The 21,133-nt window shown below is 37.7% G+C and overlaps 2 protein-coding genes and 1 long non-coding RNA gene across 4 annotated transcripts in view; 2 read left to right on the top strand and 1 right to left on the bottom strand.

Moving 5' to 3' along the window:
* LOC306998107 (uncharacterized protein) overlaps nt 1-21,133 on the bottom strand; it is a 514,861-nt gene that overhangs the window by 436,075 nt on the left and 57,653 nt on the right. The gene's annotated exons all lie outside the window — the stretch shown is intronic.
* On the top strand, nt 390-20,079 carry LOC306998096 (uncharacterized protein). The gene is made up of 28 exons (XM_079611882.1): nt 390-489; nt 6,540-6,602; nt 6,780-6,923; nt 7,079-7,099; nt 7,485-9,183; nt 9,388-9,471; nt 11,122-11,289; nt 11,712-11,795; nt 11,945-12,112; nt 12,198-12,359; nt 12,451-12,531; nt 12,614-12,688; nt 12,842-12,994; nt 13,241-13,399; nt 13,611-13,679; nt 13,943-14,134; nt 15,118-15,276; nt 15,444-15,515; nt 16,359-16,418; nt 16,700-16,786; nt 16,902-16,982; nt 17,647-17,796; nt 18,288-18,446; nt 18,823-18,906; nt 19,013-19,162; nt 19,289-19,447; nt 19,570-19,668; nt 19,755-20,079. Exons 2-28 carry the CDS (start codon nt 6,584-6,586, stop codon nt 19,945-19,947), a joined length of 4,731 nt encoding a protein of 1,576 aa, XP_079468008.1. The 5' UTR covers nt 390-489; nt 6,540-6,583; the 3' UTR covers nt 19,948-20,079.
* LOC306999049 lies at nt 825-5,000 on the top strand. Of its 2 annotated transcripts, XR_013797715.1 has the most exons (8): nt 825-1,981; nt 2,743-2,816; nt 2,961-3,038; nt 3,115-3,192; nt 3,275-3,358; nt 3,509-3,727; nt 3,894-4,053; nt 4,142-5,000. It is a non-coding gene; the product is annotated as an uncharacterized lncRNA (long non-coding RNA). The 2 variants fall into 2 exon arrangements; XR_013797716.1 differs by having other exon boundaries at nt 2,961-3,188.

The raw sequence follows: 21,133 nt of genomic DNA, 5'->3' as shown, positions 1-21,133 counted from the left end.
CTGATAAAAAGCTATCTCAGGAGCTCAATGGGACAGAGTCGTCTCTCTGGACTTGCCATACTGTCAATTGAGAATGCCCGTGCGCGATATCTGGATCTTTATATGATAGACAGCTTCGCACAGAGGAAAGCCCGGAAAATGCAGCTATAATGTAAGTGAGCATATTTTTTATGTATTTGGACTTAGGCCTATGTGTAGCCTATATAGCAGTGACAGTAACAGTAACAAAGTGTTATGGTGCGCCGTCACCAGTTTTTTTTTTTTTTTTTGTGCGTGTAGCGTCATCACGTGTTGTAGTAGGGGGGCCCGCCTTGATAATCCTGCTTAAGGGCCCGGTGTTGACTCGTTACGCCACTGCAGTGTTCAAAACATTGTTGCGCACTTAAGGGTGGTCTCATTGTCAAATTAAAAGTGAAAGTATTTTCCTCTCAGGCATCACTATCTGCTCAAGCTCGCAGGATACACAGCGATGTAGGCTACAAGCGCCAGGTAAATATGCCGTTTATCATATTCTTGACTTGACTAATAATAATTAAAAAAAGTAAGACCACCGAATCACACAGCATTTCCTGTGACATATTAAACAAATATACAAACAAGACGAAGCCTAATTTTATTACGTTTAGAAAATGTTCTAGCCTACATTTTATTTTCTACACGTAGCCTAATATTCATTCAACAATCTGACACCATTGTATGATAACTGAACAGAGCTGGACGATGATAGGCCTATCTGTTTTCTCAAGAGTTGATAAAATTAACTAAATTAACTAATGATTTTTACAACGGAATATTGGATCACCGAACTTAGGCTACTTCCCAGATAGCAAAAAATATCCACACGGCTTCTTTTTGCCGCCGGCCCTAAGCTGTCGGCTATAGGTGCGTCTCGCTGGCGGGGATACAACGTTTGCCGCCGAATACGTCACTCCCATTTTATGCGAGATGCCGCCGCCGAATAGCCGGCGGGCCGACTGCTTCATTTTCTCTGGCGGTTGCCTCCGTCTAATGGACCGCGGCCAGCTGGCGGCAAGCCGCTTTGAAATACAGATTTCTACTCTCAAATCGACCAGCCATGTTGCAAACGCATGTTGGGAGTTAGTGGAACTGACAGCATTTTAACTACTTTTCACATTTGAAGCGATTATAAAATCATAATAGCCTAAATTATAGCTTTTTTTTTTTTTTGCTCCAAAGCCATTAGGGTTTAAATCCTGACTCTTGATTCCATAAGGTAAGGTTTAGGAAATTACATTTAAATGACGTTGAAACTCTGAAGTGATTATATGTAAAATATATCAAATTATTTTATGCTCTTAGGTGAAAATTGTTTACATTTCTTTGATTTATGCACAATTGAGACATGCACCAATAAACCAAAAATAATTCATTTTGTAAAACTTAAGTTACTTACTTACTTGCAATAAATAACTTTCTGATTCTGATTAGGTTTAAAATAGATATTTCATTCATGGTATGAACAATTTAGCAGAATAAATTGATGAAGTTAGACTTTTTACCAATGCCTGACTAATCAGTGAACAGTGAAATACATCTGCAACATGGCCAAAGGTATGGCCTACTTGATATATTTGTATTCATTTGCAAGTGCAACCATGGTAATATCAAAACCCTGTTTTGACCTGAAGGAAGGAAAAACTCTAAATTCTCCTCTGGCTTCAGAGCTGCGCTGATAGTTTTGTGAAATAGCTCCTGGCCCCGCCCCGCCCCTACTGTCGATGACGCACTGGAGCCACTGAGGCTAGCCCCTCCCGAGCACATTCGCAGCAGGTCGCCGCTCGCACCAAAAAGCTGGATGCCAACCGCCGTAAAATTGGAAAGAAGAAGAAGAAGAAGAAGAAGAAGAAGAAGAAGAAGAAGAAGAAGAAGGTCGCCGCTCAATCGCGAGTTACTGTCAGTATTTACTACGTTACAGCCTGCAGTTTGCTAACTAGCAAAGTCATCGACTACCATCGTTTAAGTAAGTACATGTTTTCTTTTTGTGTAACGCAATAGCATGTTTACATTGTTTTTAGTTTATATATTTAAAATCTGTAACGTCATCTTTGTTCAGCCTTGTTTACGCAATGTTGCTAGTAACGTTACATGTAGAAATATAACTAGCTACAGTAACGTTAGGTGGCCAAAGCTTTAAAGTTGCATCTAAGTTTAACTTTTGGTGTTTTCTTATAAAAAATAACGATGTATAGGTAATTTAAATTATTTTGTTTGCCTGAACAATGCTGCTAGTCCAGTAACGTTAGCTAGAGGTGCTAGCAAGTGTTAGCTAGCACATGCTGTTTTTTAACTTTTGTTGAGGTTAAGCAATGTTGCTAGCCTAGTACACGTAGAAATTTTACTATTTTACATATAGAAAGACTAAGTTTAACTTCTGGTGTTTTCTAACAAAACAGAATGATGTATATAGGTGTTTTTAATTTATTTTTTTGTCCGAACAAATATGCGGCTAGTTCAGTTCACCGTGTAGCTACAGTGGCTAGCAAGTGTTGTGCTGTGTGTTACTGTACTGGATTTAAGGCTATTGTGATTTCTAATTCTGTACTTTTTATGTTTGAGGACAATTCTGTTTTCACTTTAATCACTAACGTACACTCAATGAATACATTTTATTTTTTAACAATTTCACTGTTCCACGTTTGGCTGATCAGTTTTGTCTCCCACAGCATAGCTACTGTATATTCCTAACGTTAACAATGCGGCTTTGTTCACATTTTCTTGCAGATACCTTGACCAGAGCATAACTGGTTATCTTCACCCATGAGACCTACTGTTGGACAATCGTTTTGGCTTTAAAGGTAAATGCTTCGTTAGTCACAATGTCTAGTTGCTGGGCCAAAAGGAGAAGGATTTTGCGCTAAACTAAGTGTTACATTTAAGTCCAATTCATTAAATGTATGCAATAACTTCGAACATATTTTTACGTCAATGATTATCAATAGGGGAAAGTAATCACTCCGTTATTGGTCCTTGGACTCCCCTGGCATCTTGTGTTCACCATGAAGTTTTCAGCTATGAAGGTATATTCTAGGCCTATGTCTTAATGGCCAGTGTTTTAACAGTATTGAAAATAGTGCCTTTTATTTTTTTATGTAGATTTCCAGAGACTCCGGACTGAAAACCGAGCCCTGAGGGAGGAGAACCAAGCTCTAAGGGAAAGCAATGCACGAGTAGGTGAGAACATCCACTCTTCTTAAATTTTACTTTTTTGTGTGTGATGTAGGTTCAAAACTATCATATGCCTTTAAATTTGTAGCTTCGGATGACAGTGGCTCACTTCAAGAGCAGGTGAAGCAAGTTGGGACAATGTTGAAGACGTTTGCTCGCACTGGGCAATCAGGTACAACTTGCAAACAACACCTGTAGTTGTTGGTTTAATTCCCACTGGGGCCACCTGTACATGTAGTAGACCTAGATAGTAATGTCATAGTTTAGTAGTTGAGGGACCAGGACTAACTATTTTATTCTATTATTCCGGGAACCCCTGTAGGTGCAGATCAGACCCTAATGCTGCGACGTCTTGGAGAGTTTGGCGATGTTGTGCCACATGGACCACAAAATGGACACTATGCTGCAACATTTCAGTGCCAATGTGTCTGTTGGAGAGTTATCTCTGCCAGGGGATCTGTTACTCCCCCTAGACACCCAGGAAAATTTGGCGTTGCTTGACGATAGTTTGAGGCAGGATAAAGAGCTCCAGGAACGATTTGTAAGTGTGCTGCTTTCGTTTATAACGCCGTAGGGTAATCTAAAAAGTCAAATTAAGATTGTACCCTGCATATTCTACAGTCTGAATCCACAGCCTGTCACATTTTATATTTAATTATGAGAAGCTTCAGAAAAATGTAATTTGTAACACTTTTTTGGATTTTCAGCTTCGGTTTTTGGCTATCTAATGTGGGAGGGACCTAAAGACAACAGTGTGGCGAATGCTTCAGAGTATATTCTCTAATCCGCTTTCCATTAATACAACCTGGACTGGTGTAGGGGATAAAGCATGTTTTAGAGACCTGTTCCTGAAGACCATTGTTCAAAGTAAGTTGAATATTTTTTTTTTATATTTAAGTAGATGTGTATGGCCTTATTCCATTTGAATGGCATGACACATCTGTATTTTCTACAGGGGCCATCCGGAAGAACCCGGCAACCCAGGATGCCACTGATGAGGCGGTCCAGGTTAATGTTACGCGTTACCTGAAAGGAGCATCTGACCGTGAAGGCGGAAAAAGGCGCCGCACAGCTGAGAGGGACCCACAGCCAACCCCTTAAACCTAGGCTGACTACTGACACCCCAGCATCACTGACAACTGTAACTCTTTCGTTGTCCTGCAGTCAGTAACATCAAGAAGCGCCAGACTACTCACCCAATCCACACTGTTCACTGTGGAACTAACTTTATTTTTTTATTTTTTTTATTCTCCCCCTGACCCTGCATTACCAAGGATCTCAATTACTTTAAATACTATTTGCTGCTTATTTCATTTGTTACCGTGCTTAACTATTCTATTGTTAAATATAGCTTGCAAATGCTTGTGCCTCAGGTCAGCATTGTAGTTATAATGGTCTTTTCTACTACTGTTTTTACCTTAGTATTTTTATATATACATTTTATACATGTATATATACACGTCAAGTTTTGTTTATCACAGATACTAGAGACAGATCTTATTGCAGCACAGTGTAAATCTTGTGCCCCAGGTCAGCAATGCCATTATAATGGTATATTCTAGTCCAGAGCTTTACTCTAAATTATTAGGCTACCACTTATCCTATTGTTAGAAATGGCTTGAAAATGTGATGTTATATCTTGATTTATTTGCTATCCTGCACTTTCTTTGGTACCAAATATCCTCATTACTTGTTATAATGTTTACTGTAATTCTTTTCATCTTAGAGCTGACCTCTTTACATTATTAACAATTATTGCAAGTGCTATAATTTACTGGCAAGGCTGTTTTTTTTTTACCAACATTTATTTGGAAACCTGCATGTTTTTTATCGTGTCTATATATATATATATATAATTTTATTATTTATATTTAAGTGATCTTACAAATTTTGTTTCAATGACAGTTACTGTACTTTGAAATGTGGAAATAAAACGTCAAATGTAAATTTGTCTGGTTTGATCAATCATTATCCTTGTTAAAACTGCATGCTATAAATATAAAAAATATATATTCAATAAGCGGCGGCAGATCGCTCAAACAGCGCTTGCCTCCGACGGGCCGCGGAAGGGCCGCCTTCGGTATAACGGTGGCGGAACGGCGGTTGGCCTGCGGGCCGGCCGCGGAACGAAGGCGGTAGGAAGGCGGCTGCCGCTTTTAAAAAGCGGCTGCCGCCAGCGGTGCGCCCGCAAACGTGTTTGCGATTACGCCATTCTGACGCTTCTACTGCCTCCGGAGCACCGCCGGTGGTCCGCCGACTCATTGCTATCTGGGTTGAGCTGGATAAAGACACTTTGTTGCCTTATTGTTCTGTTATCACTGTAAAGCTGCTTTGAAACAATCTGTATGGTAAAAAGCGCTATAAATGTAATGACTTAATTAGATTTCTTTGTCAGTTTAAAGTGATAGCCTTGAGATCATAAATCAGTTATTTAAAACAACATTTAACCTAATATTAGGCTATACATTTGCACAACATATAAAAAGCGAAACTAAACTTTAAAGTTGCGAATTGAGTGTCTATGAAAGCAAAGGGATGACTACGCACTACGCAGTGTAGCCTAGGCTACTTTATGCAGTCCTCACGCAAGTATTAAAAAATGATGGTTCAGCGTGACGAAAATGACGCAATACTGGTGTGCGCATGCGCAGTAAACACTGTTAGGACATTGACCATAGACAGTAAAAGAGCATCTGACGGGTAGGATGAAATGTCAGGACACCGGCAGAGGGCGCTACATGAATCCCAAACTCTTATTATTAGGTAATGTAGCCTTTTGTTTCTCTTCTTCAATTTATGAAATGCTTGTTGTTGTCAGAAATATGACTCAACAACATACTATTAAGAACACATGTCCTCTTTAATATATAGGCTACTCCAAACCGTTCTTGTTGTCACAAAAGATGTAGCCGCCTAGTCCTTAATTTAACCATGGGCAACGTTAGTTGTTCAAATGTAAACAATAATGTAACATCCTAATACATTTTTTAACATACTGTAAGAAGCTTTCAGACTCTTTCAGGCATTGTTTATAATACTGCTACTGTCAGGTTAGCATGGTTTTACAAATACATTTAGGAAGGAGGTAACGTGAAGTAATGAATAAATGATTGTGATTGGTGTCTGACACACTAAATATTAGTAAACTCATTTGGAGATAAATCATTGCAATTTCTAAGCTACTGTAATTACATGGAAACACAAAACATATAATAATTATTTCCTCATAATTGTCACTTTTTAGGATGAATTCAGGTTAAATGGGACAGTTTTTTTCCAGTCATCTCAGTGGCAAAAAGTGTCGCAATTAACCAGACTTCATCCCTACATCATATTTGCCTTTTTTTTCTCAGGTTGAGCTAGTCATTTCAGATTAGAGGAGTGCTCAAAACAGCAGATGGACATGTCTAAATATGGTAATGTACAGCCCCATGAAACACACCAGTCAGATCAGGGCTGATTTAAATAAAGTTAGCCTATATAATCATATTTTTTCTGTTATAGACCCTTCATATTATTTGCCCTTTATTAATATTTGCATGTACACTATGGTTAAAAAATATAATTAAGTATGTGACTTTCCTTTCTATCAGAAGACAAAGGGGAAACTGTGGAGCCTCACGGAGTCTCTAAAATCAACATATCTGCCCAAAATGGAAGCAATGTTTTAGCACCTGTCATATTAAACTCAACAGTCAAAGGAAATATTAATATTTCTAATTACTTTCCAGGTACCGGTAAGTGGAAGTGCTTCTCTGTTGGTGGAAATGCCACAGCTGAACATATATTTTGTCAATAACTACTATACAAATGCACAGAGATGTCCAAATAATTAAATAATATACTTTTTGTAATATTTGTAATGATCTAAGATTTATTATTCCTGCTGTAGGACCTGCAGCTGAAATCACAGGTAATATACAATACTGGGTAAAATTATGTATATTGCCATTTTTTACCATGTTTACATATGTAAGACCTTATAAACAGTTAAAATGTTTAAATCTGTCATAATTTACTTACCTTCATGCCATTCCAAATCTGTATGACTTTCTTTGTCTGCAGAACATATCTTATTTTTTTGTTTCACAGAAGAAAATCATACAGGTTTGGAAAAATAATGAGTATGATTAATAATTAGAGAATTTAAATTGTTGGGTGAACTACTTCTTTAAGTAGGTAAAATACCCAATATCTTTACCATATAGTGAGAATTATCAGTTCTTGTACAATTAGTTATGATTATATATTTGATCAGCAAAATCTGATATCTAAAATAAACCATCTTTTTTTTGTAGATACAAGCTCATTGATCACAGAATACAAAGAGTCCCTACTGTCCGAATATGCCTACATTACAGAATACACTTCCCGTGCCGGGGAACAGGTGCTGCTTAATGACCGCTACATTGAGCCGCTGATAGTTCAGAAACACAGAGAAAAGAAAGAGCGAGAGAATGAGATGCGCTCTAGAGGGGAACGATTCTTCAACACAAGAGAAAGTAACCAGAGAAACCAAAACATCAGCCTTGATAAGCTCTTCGGTCCAGAGAATGGTCCCAAAAAAGTGACTCCAAGAGCTGTGATTCTCCAAGGTGATTCTGGAAGTGGGAAATCAATCACTGCGCAAAAGATCGTTCTGGACTGGGCCTCTGGAGAGCTCTACGCCAGACTCTTCGATGTAGTGTTTCATCTAAGATGCAAAGAGCTCAGCGGTCTCTCAGAAGAGAGGAGCTTGTTGGATCTCCTTAACTGCAGTTTAACTCCTAATGAGATTGCTCAGATCTTAAAAGACATACCACAGAGGATCTTGTTCATCATTGATGGTTTTGATGAACTCATGCTTTTAGCATCCAAAGAGCCATTGCCACCAAAACCAGGCATCAAATCCCACCCATTGGCCATTGTTTGCTCTCTTCTGAAAGGACGTATGATGAGAGAGTCCTTCCTGCTGGTTACTACCAGATCGAACGCTGTCGACAAACTGGAGAACATTCTGAAAATGCCTCAATGCTTCATGGAGATCATGGGATTTTCGGAGAAAGGAGTGAGTGAATACTTCCAAAGGTTCTTTGAGGACGAAGAGTTTTCAAGTCAAGTGCATGAGCAGGTGAAGAGACAAGAGATGCTCTACACCGCTTGCTTCATCCCGGTCATCTGCTGGATTGTCTGCACAATTTTCAAAAGAAAAGGAAAAGATGGTGTTGTAACTAGCGAGTTGACGACCACCACGTCCATATTTGTTGATTTTGTGTTCACTCTCTTGAAGCATCACAGTAGTTTGAGTCAGCATGAAGACCTCGACCTCCTCAAGAACCTGGGTCAGCTAGCCGTGAGTGGACTGCCAAAACGCCAAGTCCTGTTTTCCAGAAACGATCTTCCAAAAGCAATCTCTGAATTACCAAACATTCCCTTCCTATGCACATTCCGCCAGCAAGAGAGAACTAATCTGAAGGAGATGTTTGGTTTCATGCATCTCAGCTTTCAGGAGTTCTTCACCGCTCTGTTCTACGTGTTAACAGACGAGGCGGATGCGAAAATAAAAATCAAGGAGCTATTGGAATCAGCAGGCAATGGGAGGCACAATGAGCATCTCTTCCCTGTAATCCGGTTCCTTTTTGGTCTCTCAAACAAGAAAGTTAGCCGTTTAATCCTGGGGGGGAGTTCACGGTCAACATCTACCGTTATTCGCTCCCAGTTGGAGAAATGGATCTGCAGAGTTATAGAGAAGTGTGTCAACTCCTTTGACATATGGTTCATGAGTGATTTCATTCTTCATTGCTTGTATGAGCTTCATGATAGGGACATACTGAAGAACGTCATGAAGATGTGGGAACGCTTAGGTATTGCCATACACTGGTCTTTGAAGGGGATCGACTGTCAGGTTGTGATGTACTGCCTCAAGTATTCTCTCCGCATTGTCAGTATGAATGTCAAGTGCAATGCAAAAGATCTAAAGATGCTTCACCCTGCACTCTGCAAGTGTACATCTTTATGGTAATTTATGTTCTTAAATTATATCCTCTTGAAAAAAGTATTTGTATTCCATGGTTTCCAAAGAATACCGTCACAGTAGTGTCCAAAAATGTTATTACGATCTAAATACCTTAATGATGTATACAATGTATTATAGTTATTATTATATGAAGGGTTTGGTTTATGTCATAAATAATTATAGGTTTCTGGTTTTTGTTTTTGAAGGCTGGATTTTGATTCCTTATCTGACACCGATGTTAACCTCCTGACATCAGCCCTGGGGAGGAGAAAGGACGTGGACTATTTGAAGTATGTGCTACTCTTTTTATACATGCGACTATTATACATATAGCTGTGGTGAACGTGATTTCACCAAGTACAACATGTTCCTGGATCAACATCTTTTTTCATCCTGGAACAACATTCCAATCATCCAATCACATTTACAATTTATGTCAAGTTAGGCTTACAACCAGGGTTAGGTGCTTCTACATCAGTGTAATTCAGCTATAATTCCCCTATAATTTTAGGAATAAGTTATGGGTAGGGGATAGGGTTAGTTAAAAAAATTTTGGACATGAATCTTGTTCCAGTATCAACAAAATATGTCTCACTAGTCGCAGTGACCTGCAGGTTATGGTCGGTTAATAACGGTTGCCGTTATTTTGCCAAGTAAGACATGCTCCTGGATCAACATCCTTTGTTGTTCCAGGAACAACATTCCTGTCCAAACCCTAAACCTAACCCTATTCTTAACATATCTCTAAAATTAAAGGGAAATGATAGATGAATAAGAATGGTCTAGAAGCCCATACCCTACCGTAAGCCTAAACTTGACATTAACTGTAAACCTATCACTCAGCTCTGATTGGTTTATTGGACTATAGATCTTTCACACAACTTCCGTATCTGTGACCGGAAATACGCAATCGTCGTGGTAATCTTCTTCCTTACCGGTCATGGCAACAGGTAAACAAATGGCGCAAGCAACGAGCAAGAGTTGTAGCGTACCGGGTTGTTCTTGTTATTCCCAAAAGCAGCTATATCTGTCAATTCATTCCTTCCCTGTTGATGGTGAAGTTCGACGGAAATGGATTCAGGCTGTCCGGCGGGATGTTATTGATCCTGTGATGATCTTTTCTCCTTATCATGTCACTATTCACTAACACGCCAGTTCAAGTTCAACTTTATTAAGATCCATTGCGGGCAATTTGTATGCAGTGTAGTAGCCATTTACATAAAATACACACCACAATATAAAACTAAAGAAATAAGAACACAACAGTGGGCTACATATACATTTAAAATACAAATATTTACCATTCAGAGTATTTAACAATCTGATTCCACAAGGGACAAATTAATATTTGTTCATCTTTGGTAGTCTATAGCGAGAGCAGAATAGAGAACTTTGAGTGCAAAAAAAAAAAAAAAAAGTCACTACCTAGGAGCATGATTAAACACATGTTGAATAAAACTGACAGACTTATTTTTCGTATTCACATGAAAACGCAGTTTATTGTCAATAATAGTCCCTACATATTTATAACTTTCCACACACTCCACCTTCTCACCCTTAATGAACGTATACTGGGAAGAATGAGCTTCTGAAATCAATAGTCTTTGGTCGTAGATACATTCAGCTGCAGACAAGCATCACCACACCATTTTACAAAGTCATCAACATGATTTCACCATGATCTGATTAACTAATATATCCATCTATCCACATACATGTTCAGAAATCTGTACATTCTCATTCTCTTCTGCAATGTTGTGAAAGATACTTCTGATGCTCCTGTTTAGGCAATACTTTATATTTATGCATCCACCACAAATCCATGTTTTGCAATTTTAAATGATAGGAAAGAAAGCAATACAGACAACCTTACTTCATTTTTATGCTACATCATAATTAAAATGAACATTTTGTAAAGCATTGTTATAAATGCATTGCAGCATGGAGGATGGAGCCCTATCAGATGAAAGTGTGCAGACGATCCTGAAAACGCTCAGTGGGCAAAAATCAGTGGGTAACATTCGACTGGTGTTGAAGAGCATCAGCGACACAAATGTCAATTTGACCATGGACTTCCTTAAACAAGAGATGATGGGTAGAAAGTTCAGGTAAACCAAACATAATGATGAACATGGTAACAAACAGGTAGATGTCAAATATCATGGACATGAACGTCAAGGTTTCTGGTTTAAATGTACGTAATTATAGGGAAATTTTTGCATAAATATAGGGAACATATGCATACATTTGCATACATTTCCATAATGTACATAAATATAGAGATATGTACATAACATTTTCAGCTTTTTGCAGAAAATGGCCCATTTTTACAGTACAAATATTACATCTTGCCTCTCAATTAATGTGATGTGATTATAATAATTATAAAAGAGTAGAAGAATGCTTTAAAAGTTTTAAGATGAAGTGTAGAGATGTGTCAGCTGCCCAAGGAACAAGCAGACATGCAATCTTTTTACATTTGAAACCTGGTATTTTGTAGATTTATTCCCATTTCATTTGATTTTCACAGCGTATGCATTGCCAGTCAAGCAGAAACCATACATGCGAGTCTTTGCTCAGAGTTCACCATGGCAAGCAAAAATAATTCTGTCTGGTAATTAAATTCATATACATTTTCCAACCAACATCATTCTCGGTTAAAATATCTTACATTTATTCAGATAAGAATATAACATTATGTGACTTGATATTTTTAATAGCAACAAATTATGAATAATTGAATATATTTCAATTTATTTTCAGGTATACTGTTGGGCATTCAGAAGGGCATCAGGGTGAAATCTCAGAAAAGCTTGATCTTTGTTATTATCAGGGGTTTTCAAAAATATCCTTCGCGCTCTGTCCTTTCTCTGCAATACCCATGACTGAATTCCTCAAGTCATCCCATAACCTCAGATGCTTCTCAGGGCTGTAGGTATTCTCATTTTACTTTAATACACCCATCTTTTTTGTGTTTTTACATGCATAACATTGGTATTTGTGTGTTTGTTCCAAGGAAAAACATCGAGTTTGGTGTGAATGTGGATGCGCTGCTGTCTTTCATAAGTTGTGTTCCTGGTTTAACTGAGCTGGACTTGCGTGCAGAGTACCTGACAGATATTTGGACCTCCAGAATTCTGTGCTACCTTCAAGTCAATCCTAAGATTTCTCACATAAAGTAGGAGCAAATAATGTTTACATATTTAAGATGTAATCTCTCAATAAATGTACAGCTGATTTATATTTCGATCACATGTATGATCTTTTAGGTTTTATGTGAGCAACCTCATGATTAGTGATGACGAAAGGGTCTGTTCGACATTTTCGGTTTTTAGAAAGCCATTTGAACGGTAAGTCATCCTTTCTTTTCATTTTGCTTGGTCCATCAAGCCTATGGTTGTGCTAAATAACTGTTAGTAAAATATTTTTTAGGTACAAGATGCATGACAGTGAATGGAAAAATCCATCATTGACTCTTGCGATGGACAGATGGGCTCATGATACTGCGTAAGAATTCAAGCATGAAATATCCTGCATTCTTTTAACTTTCACACTTTAATAATTTTATGAAGTTTCTTTTAAATTTAGGGCAAAGCTCATAACCATTTTAAGTCCTACTGCGTGCACATTTACTGTATGAAAATTAATGTTTCTTTCCAGATATGGTAGCAGTGGAGAGCCGGCACATTCACATTGTCTGGACAAACCGGCACTGGTGAAGCTCACGCTCAGTTTCCCTCCTCTTGAAGGGTCTAGTGTCATTTGGGGAGTTTTTTTCAAAAGGCTTTACAATGTCATTCAATTGACAGAACAGTGAGTTTGTAAAAAAAAGAATTGTTGGGAACTTAAAAATGTAACGCCACATGATGCATTCTGATTTTTAGGTTCTCTCAACTACCATCTTAAAATATTTTCTATATTTTGTCCATTTTAATTTGTTCATTCAATTTGGTCATTCACAACTTTCTGAACAAGACATCTATAGTTGTCTTGATGTATTCATTGGCGGAAATTCACCCAATAAATTCAACAAGCTAATACATCTTCTTCTTTTTTAAGATGCCCAGAGTTGGATGAGTATACAGATTCTCTGCTCCTGTTTCTTCACTCGGTTCCTGGTCTGAAGGAGGTTAAAGTTTGGCTAAACAACCTGATTGAGAGCTGGGCGGCTGGTCTGTTCAAACTCTTCCTGTCTTGTTCCAGCTTACTTCACTTGCAGTAAGAATAACCTGTTGTGTTTTTTCCACTTGAAAACGTACAAAGAAGTGCCATGGTGTGAAAAACATTGTGTAGACATTAAATACTGTGGCATATATCAAAGTATCATGGTGTTATCATCTGGTACCATGCTACTTACACAATACATAAGGAAATGGTTGTGTCTTCTCTCTACACTTACATCTAAACACAATAAATTCTCGTTTGGCAGATTGAAGACCAGTATGTCTCTTGTTGGTGATGTGGAGAGTCTGGGTGTGATGAGAGAAGATGGAGTGAGGTAACACATCTGTTTTAAACTTTAACCCCAGCTATACTTTCTAACATTAGCTTGGATTTATAATATACATTTAGCAGTTATCTATATTTTCCCCGAGCTTCTTGCAGTGCTCTCTAGAATTGCTTTATAATGTTGTGATCATCTGGTATTCTGAAACATTTAATACAAATATCACCAACTTTCCAACAGGTCTGGATATTCTGAGAGAATATAATTGCTTAAATACATTTTTGTGCTTTGGTTTGTCCTCTGTTGTTTTGCAGGCTCTCAGTCGGCTGTAACCATCTGAATTATATAGATGAAGATGACTGTTGTGGTATCGACCTCTTTAAACCTCCAGAGCACAAAGTGGTTCCCTGCATCACCATCGCAGTGACGGATGACTCGAAGAATGCAAATGCTGACTGGAGGAGGTTCTTTCAGGCCTACAACCAGCTGAAAGACTTGACTGAGTGGTAACTATTTCAACCCCAGAGAGAGTGAGAGAGTTTGTATGTGTGAAATAGGGAGAATGACTGAGAATGAGCTGATTCTAGGCTCATCATCCATAACTCCATCAAGGTCAGCCAGGAACCTTGGAGTTGTAATTGATGATCAATTGAACTTCACGGACCACATTGCTAGAACTGCCCGGTCCTGCAGATTTGCCTTGTACAACATTAGGAGGATCAGGCCCTTCCTATCAGAGCATGCTACACAACTCCTTGTCCAAGCGCTTGTTCTATCCAGACTGGACTATTATAATGCTCTCCTGGCTGGTCTTCCAGCTTGCTCGGTCAAACCTCTGCAACTAATCCAGAATGCTGCAGCTAGAGTGGTCTTTAACCAGCCGAAGAGAGCACACGTCACTCCTCGCCTCACTAAATTGCACTGGTTGCCAGTTGCAGCTTGCATTAAATTCAAGTCACTGACGTTGGTTTGCCTACAGAACAACCACTGGCTCCGCTCCCTTTTACCTAAACTCATTACTTCAGACTTATGTGCCATCCAGAAACTTGCGCTCTGCAAGCGAACATCGTCTTGTGGTGCCATGTCAAAGAGGCACAAAATCTCTTTCTCTGACCTTTATCATGACTGTTCCCTGCTGGTGGGACGATCTGCCTAACTCAACCAGAGCTGCTGAGTCCATGGCCATTTTCAAGAAACGGCTGAAGACGCATCTTTTTCGGCAGCACTTGATCCAGTATCACTTACACTTTCTCTTCTATTCTATTTATAAAAAATAAATAAAAACCTTTACGTGTTCTGCGTTAGATTAAACTGAGAAGGTTCATAGCACTTGCATTTTGTTGTCCTACTGTTAGTTTAACTGCTTATATTGTTCTCATTTGTAAGTCGCTTTGGATAAAAGCGTCTGCTAAATGAATTAATATAAATGTAAATAAGTAGTGTTTTAGTTCACAATGATTCAAAATCTGTATTTCTGTGTTTTTAACAGTTCTTCAGAGTATGACGAGAGTGTGTGTGATCTACTCTCTGCCCTGCACTCGGCCTCTGGTCTGAAGAAGGTCGATCTTTACTTCAGATTCATGACTGTGGATGGAGCGTCCAGAGTCCTGGATCTCATTCAGATGAACCCCAGTCTGAGTGAATTAGCGTGAGAATTCAGTTCACTTCTTTTGATACGAGTACACACTGATGGTTGCTTGCAGTTACTTAGTGATGGTGACATATGCATGTTGAACACTGCATTTCATGATGAGAAAAGCTCATTTACTTACTAATAATAATGTAATTGCTTTAATAATCTACGTTTTGGCTCAGTTTTTTGGCAGCCAAGCGGCCTGAGACAAGTAAAGCGGACTTCAAGAAGGACTACAGGAATGAATTCTCCAGGTGAGGCATTAGTGACTGTGATTCCTGTATTATAAACAACAAGCATCCATGAAGACATGTGCCACCAACTAATGCTTTGTTAAAGAGCACATAGTTACTTAACTATGAAAATAGAGAGAGATTGAAAAATGAAAGACTAACTCACAGTAACATACTGCACTCCATCCTATTACTCGTCACCCAGCGCCCTCTAGTGACGCTATAAAGCAATAACATTATTAGTGCAAAACACAATACCAGTGTTATTGTAGTAACATTTTATATACTATAATAGCATTTATATATTTTTTTTTAATTAGCTGTTGTCTTTATTTTTCAGTTTTCATTTTTAGTTTAATTTTTAGAAATTTTGTTTTGTGCTTTTATTATTTTTATCATTATATATATATTTAGCATGAATTTATTTTAATACTTGAACTTAATTTAATTTAAACAAGTTATTTATTTAAGGCAACATTTTTTTAAGTTTCAATAATCTAATTCATCTAATGTCTTGTTTCAGCTTTATTTCAAATAGCGTACTTTTTTTTTAGTTTTAGTTCAAAATAATAATGCACAATACACTGCAACAGTATAATAACTTTCTATGATTGGCTTTCTACATTAACAAACATGCTTAACGGGTCTGTAATTTATAAACATTTGATTATGATGAGAATATATGAATCAAGGTTTCATGAAATTTCTAGCCATTTCCACTATAGATCTGTTAGATAAGAGTTAGATTAATAACATGTAAACAAAACATGAATTTGACAGCTGGTCACTGATCCTGTTTTCTTTCTGTTTGAGATATCACTCTGCTTTTATTAAATATTGTTCAATTCTGTGGTTGTTTTTCAGTGTCCACAGGATGAATGAGAGTGATGAGGACAGTGATTCAGACAGATCGAATGACTCTTGGTGGGATGACGTTTTTTATCCAAGAGTCTTATTGGAAATCATTATACTTCTGTAATCTGATGTACAGCTTTTCAGAGTGAAACGAGATATTCAATGACATATAATGTATAGCACAAGTCTTGATCTAATCAATCTGAATTTAATTAAAAAGTGTCAGGTTTGGATTTCAGTTTGACTTTTTGAATTATTTGTGTTGAGGATGTGCAATATATTTTGGGATTATTCTGCACAGTTGTATTTGAGGAAAGTATTCATCTATCTAACAGTGAAAATATTCATAGGTGCCAGTCTGCGAGACAGATGTCAGGTGACAGTGATGAAGACAGCATGTCCTCCTCGCCTCTCAGTGACTGCAGCCATGAAATCAAGTGAGAAAATATTGTATATATAATAGCGATACAATCACTACTTCTGCTCAAAACATCAGACTGTAATAAGTTCAATCTGCAAAGAAAGCTAACACAGGCTGTCTTTTACCTGAAGCGATTCTGATCAGCTGGACAATGTGGAGCGTATCCTTTGCTCAGATATCAGGATGTGGAAAACTTTGTCTGGAAAATGCAGGTAGAGAGCACTTTATTACTTAAACATACTATAGACCACAAACCAAAATTATGGATATCCATGAGAGCTAGTTGATCAGTGTTCATTGGTTTGTTTTGGTTTGATATGACTATACTTGGAAGGTCTTTTTTGAGTAATATTTAATTACTGTTTATTTTATGGTGATACTGTATTTAGAGCAACTAAAAAATGAAAGCCTTGTTTTATGCACTCCTGTAGCTCAACCAGTAGATCATAGTGCTAGCAACGTCATGGTCATGGGTTCGATACCCAGGGAATGCATGTATTGATAGAATGTATACCTTGAATGCAATGTAAGTTACTTTTGGATTAAACTGTCTACTAAATCCAATATCTCAACCATTTTAAAACAAGTGGATTCACATAAATCTTAAACAAACATAAATTTGATAAGATGTTAGACATACGGTGTTCTTAGAAGAGCAAACAAAACAAAAGTTCTTCCAAATAAATGTTTTAATACACATCATGGTGATATACTGTACAGTATGTGTGCATCTGACTCAGTGTGTTGTTTTGAAACAGCCACAAACAGTTGTTCTGTCACCAAATTTGATAAAAAAAGAGGTGTGATATGTGTTAAGGCTAACTTTACTGTTTTATGTATTTATTTATTCATTTATTATTTCTATTTCCCTTTTAGCTTGATTGTAAAGCGCAATGACTCCAGTCCCAGCACACAGTCACTGCTGTCACGGATAGAGCTCACCCTGTCTGAAACCTCAGGAGAAACTGGCAGTGACTGGAAAACCTTCATACGAGCATATAACCGATGCAACGGGCTCTCTGTAAGGTAAAAAATAAAATTGCTCACTATGAAACAGAACCTTATTGCAGCACCTCTCTTCCCAGTCTGTCAGGAACGCTCGGTTTAATTCCTGTCTCTATGAAGCCCCTCCTTCCGAAAAGCACAATGTGCTCTGATTGGTTGGCTGGACCAGTGTGTTATGATTGGTCAACCGCTTCCAGTGTGTGTTTTGGAAATGTCCCGTCCCTTACCATAACCACGAGTTTCAACACACCACTAACTAACTAACCCGTTTTTTGCATATTATGCCTTGATTGGAAATTATTTAAATGAGTGATATTGTCAGTTTCCGGAAGTAAATTCAAGACTACAATGGAGTTCAGAAACAGTGCGCACTGATTTAGAGAATAACTCTCTTTGGACTGACTGTAACTTTGCAGATCTTTTTCATACCGAAACAGCGGCATTACACACTAGAGATACAGAATAATAGATTCTCTTGAACTAAATATGAATCACTTTCCATGCAACAACAGAAGTCCTGCATTTGACGAGAGTGTGGACGCTCTGCTGTTGTCTCTGCACTCGGTGTCTGGTCTGAAAAAGGTGCAGTTGACGACGGACAGCCTGACTGAGAACTGGGCACCAAAGATCCTCTCCCTGTGTCACATATGTCCCAGCCTTCATGACGTCTGGTATGATGATCTGCCAATACTTCTGCTAGAAAGAAGGAAAACGAAATATTCTGTTAGATATTTGTTCCACATAAAATAAAATTAAAAGTTATGAAGTTATGATAGACTTTTCTTCTCCGTTGTGACTGTGTGAAATGGGTTCTGGAATAAGAAAAAATGTTGGGCGGGACTTGATTTTGTCCATGGGGAATTGATTGGATGGTTGTGGTTTGCTATTGGTCGATTTATTTATTATTATTCTCATGCAATTTTATTATGTTGTTGTTTTATTGTCTTATAATGAAAGATTAACTTAAAGCAGGTGGATCAGATATTATGGAACATTAAAATAAATATTTTTCAAATATAGCGCTGTTTTTTTTTTCTCGCCTGTCAGTTTGCAGGTGGAGAATGATAAGAGATACAGTATGCAAAATGTGTGTTCCTCTTTCATCATCACAAAAAACATCACAGACTCTACGTAAGTCCATCTCAAGTATCCAGACTGTAAAGAAATATATGAACACAGATTCATATATGTGCATAAAAATATGCACTTGTAACTTACATGGTCGTCTCTTTTCTAGCTGCACAGTTGACATTCGGTTGGACCGTGATAGCATGATTGAAATATCCCCATCATTCATTTCATTCACATTTCCATGTTCAGAGATTCCTAAACTCGATGGACAGGAACTCTTTGAAATCCTTGAGCAACTTAAATGTTTAGAAGACAGGTAAGGATTCTGCTATTTCATTATAAACGTGAAAATTAATAGGTCATAGCAAATATGCTCCATATATATATACTGTATTTTCCAACAGTGAACTTAACATTTCTGATTATTTTGCTCATAATCCAGCTGTTCAGAGCACGAAGAGCTTGTGGGTGATTTGATGTCCAGCTTGCTCTCAGTTTCTGGCCTGCGGAGAGTCGGACTCAAGATCAGCAGTCTAACGGAGAACTGGGTTGGGAGGATTCTGTTCTTAGCCGGAGTCTGTCCCAGTCTTCAGGAGATCAGGTAAGAGGATGTTTAAAAGAAGTTTCAGTTTGTCCTTGAATGCAGTTTTTTGTTATTTAGACTTAAAATTCCTTATTCATTAATCCCTTAAATATTTCTATTGAAATGTGTTGTTGTTTCAGATATGACTGCATTGAAAGTGGTGGCTTGTTGTTGGAAGATGTTGTGAGAATCCTCCAGAGCTCTCAGATGGATTCAAATTGCAGGATTATCATCACAGGGTTTGTCCTATAATCTTATTTATCCATTTATTAAAGAATTGCACCATTAATTGTGGTTTAATGACTGTTGTTCAATCTCTTTGAAGGCTGAAGTGCAGTAAAACGACGGATGGGCGCACATCCAGATCATCTTCAGCCTGCGATGAGAAAGTGAAGGTCACCTTCTGCAGAGACTCTCTCACAAGACTATTCACAATAGATAAAATTGAGACAGAAGACAACAATGACGTTGACCTTGAGGACCTTGATGATGATGATATAGAGTTTATCGATATTTAGAGATTATGGCAAAAAAATGTCTCCTAAAATCATGTTAAAAGTGTTAAACAATCACATAGTTGATTATATTTTTATCTTATTTAGAGTGACAGAGTTTAAAAGAATCAGATCTTATTGTAAGATGAAATTAATCAAGACTAAACCAAACTAAGGAATGTCATGAAAAAAATGCTGAATACACAGTATGACCGCAGGTGAAGCATAGCATGTGGTGAGCACATCTGAACAGTATCCTTATACTGGTAATTGTTTACTTGGTTCTTCAATGGGTCCTTTGACAACATGTTAATTAAACAGAATGTTATGCACCAAATAATATGAATAAATAAATTTTTAAGGGTAAAATGTCCCCCACACCCACATTTTTTCTCTTGACTATAGATGGCACAAACTCATCTCAACATCATCTGTTGAAACAGTTTTGAGGTTAATTGATCTAATTTAGTATATCAGGAAAAAATTATCTGTGACTGTATTATGTTTAATATTAAAGTTTTTTGTGTCTATTTTTTTAATAAGGAATTTGTGGACGTCAAAGAAGTACATGAAAGCGATCCGAGAGCAGTTGAGCTGTTGTTTTCTGAAGATCAGAGCACTGTGTGCCGAAAGGTCTTTAGGATGTGGAGTACGGTTAGGGGTTAGTTTATGTTGTAGCATTAGGCCGGCGTCTTCAACTTCAACTTGTCTACCTTTTCCCTAAGCCTACTGTGCTTTAGATTATGGGGAGGCACTTCCGGTTTGGGGAAGTTCCACTCAAAAAGACTGAAACAAATCATTTTAAATTATAAGGTTGCACTACAAATAAATCTTATCTATCAGTTTGACTAAATGAGTTGTAAAAAATCCTTCATATTTCACATAGATATATATGTTGCACCTCTGAAAAAGGGGGAAAATATATATGAATAAATCAGAAGACACGGACTCGATGTTGTCTCTGCGTCAAGCTGTATTTGCTGTGACGCACAACAGTTTGTGCCAGCTACTACCTGCAGCCTTTGGTTTCCCCCTAATGGACATTTCTTGAATTACACCTCATTTTTTCAGTTAACCCACAGAACAACAATAAACTCACATACAATATTGTTTTGTATTGCATAAATCATATTTATCTTTTTAACCTCACTACTACACATTCCCCCTCACAATTAGATGTTGTCCCAACATTTTGCAGTTAACTTGGGCT

The sequence above is a fragment of the Phoxinus phoxinus genome (genome assembly GCF_949152265.1).
Source record: "Phoxinus phoxinus genome assembly, chromosome: 5".
Classification (NCBI taxonomy): Eukaryota; Metazoa; Chordata; class Actinopteri; order Cypriniformes; family Leuciscidae; genus Phoxinus; species Phoxinus phoxinus.
The sequence above is the reverse complement of the archived record's forward strand: the minus strand, read 5'-3'. Positions and strand labels throughout refer to the sequence as shown.

Coding starts and splice junctions, on each gene's coding strand:
- LOC306998096 (XM_079611882.1), top strand. Junction 16,419..16,699: donor GACAGATCGAATGACTCTTG/GTGGGATGACGT, acceptor AAATATTCATAG/GTGCCAGTCTGCGAGACAGA. Junction 16,787..16,901: donor GACTGCAGCCATGAAATCAA/GTGAGAAAATAT, acceptor TTTTACCTGAAG/CGATTCTGATCAGCTGGACA.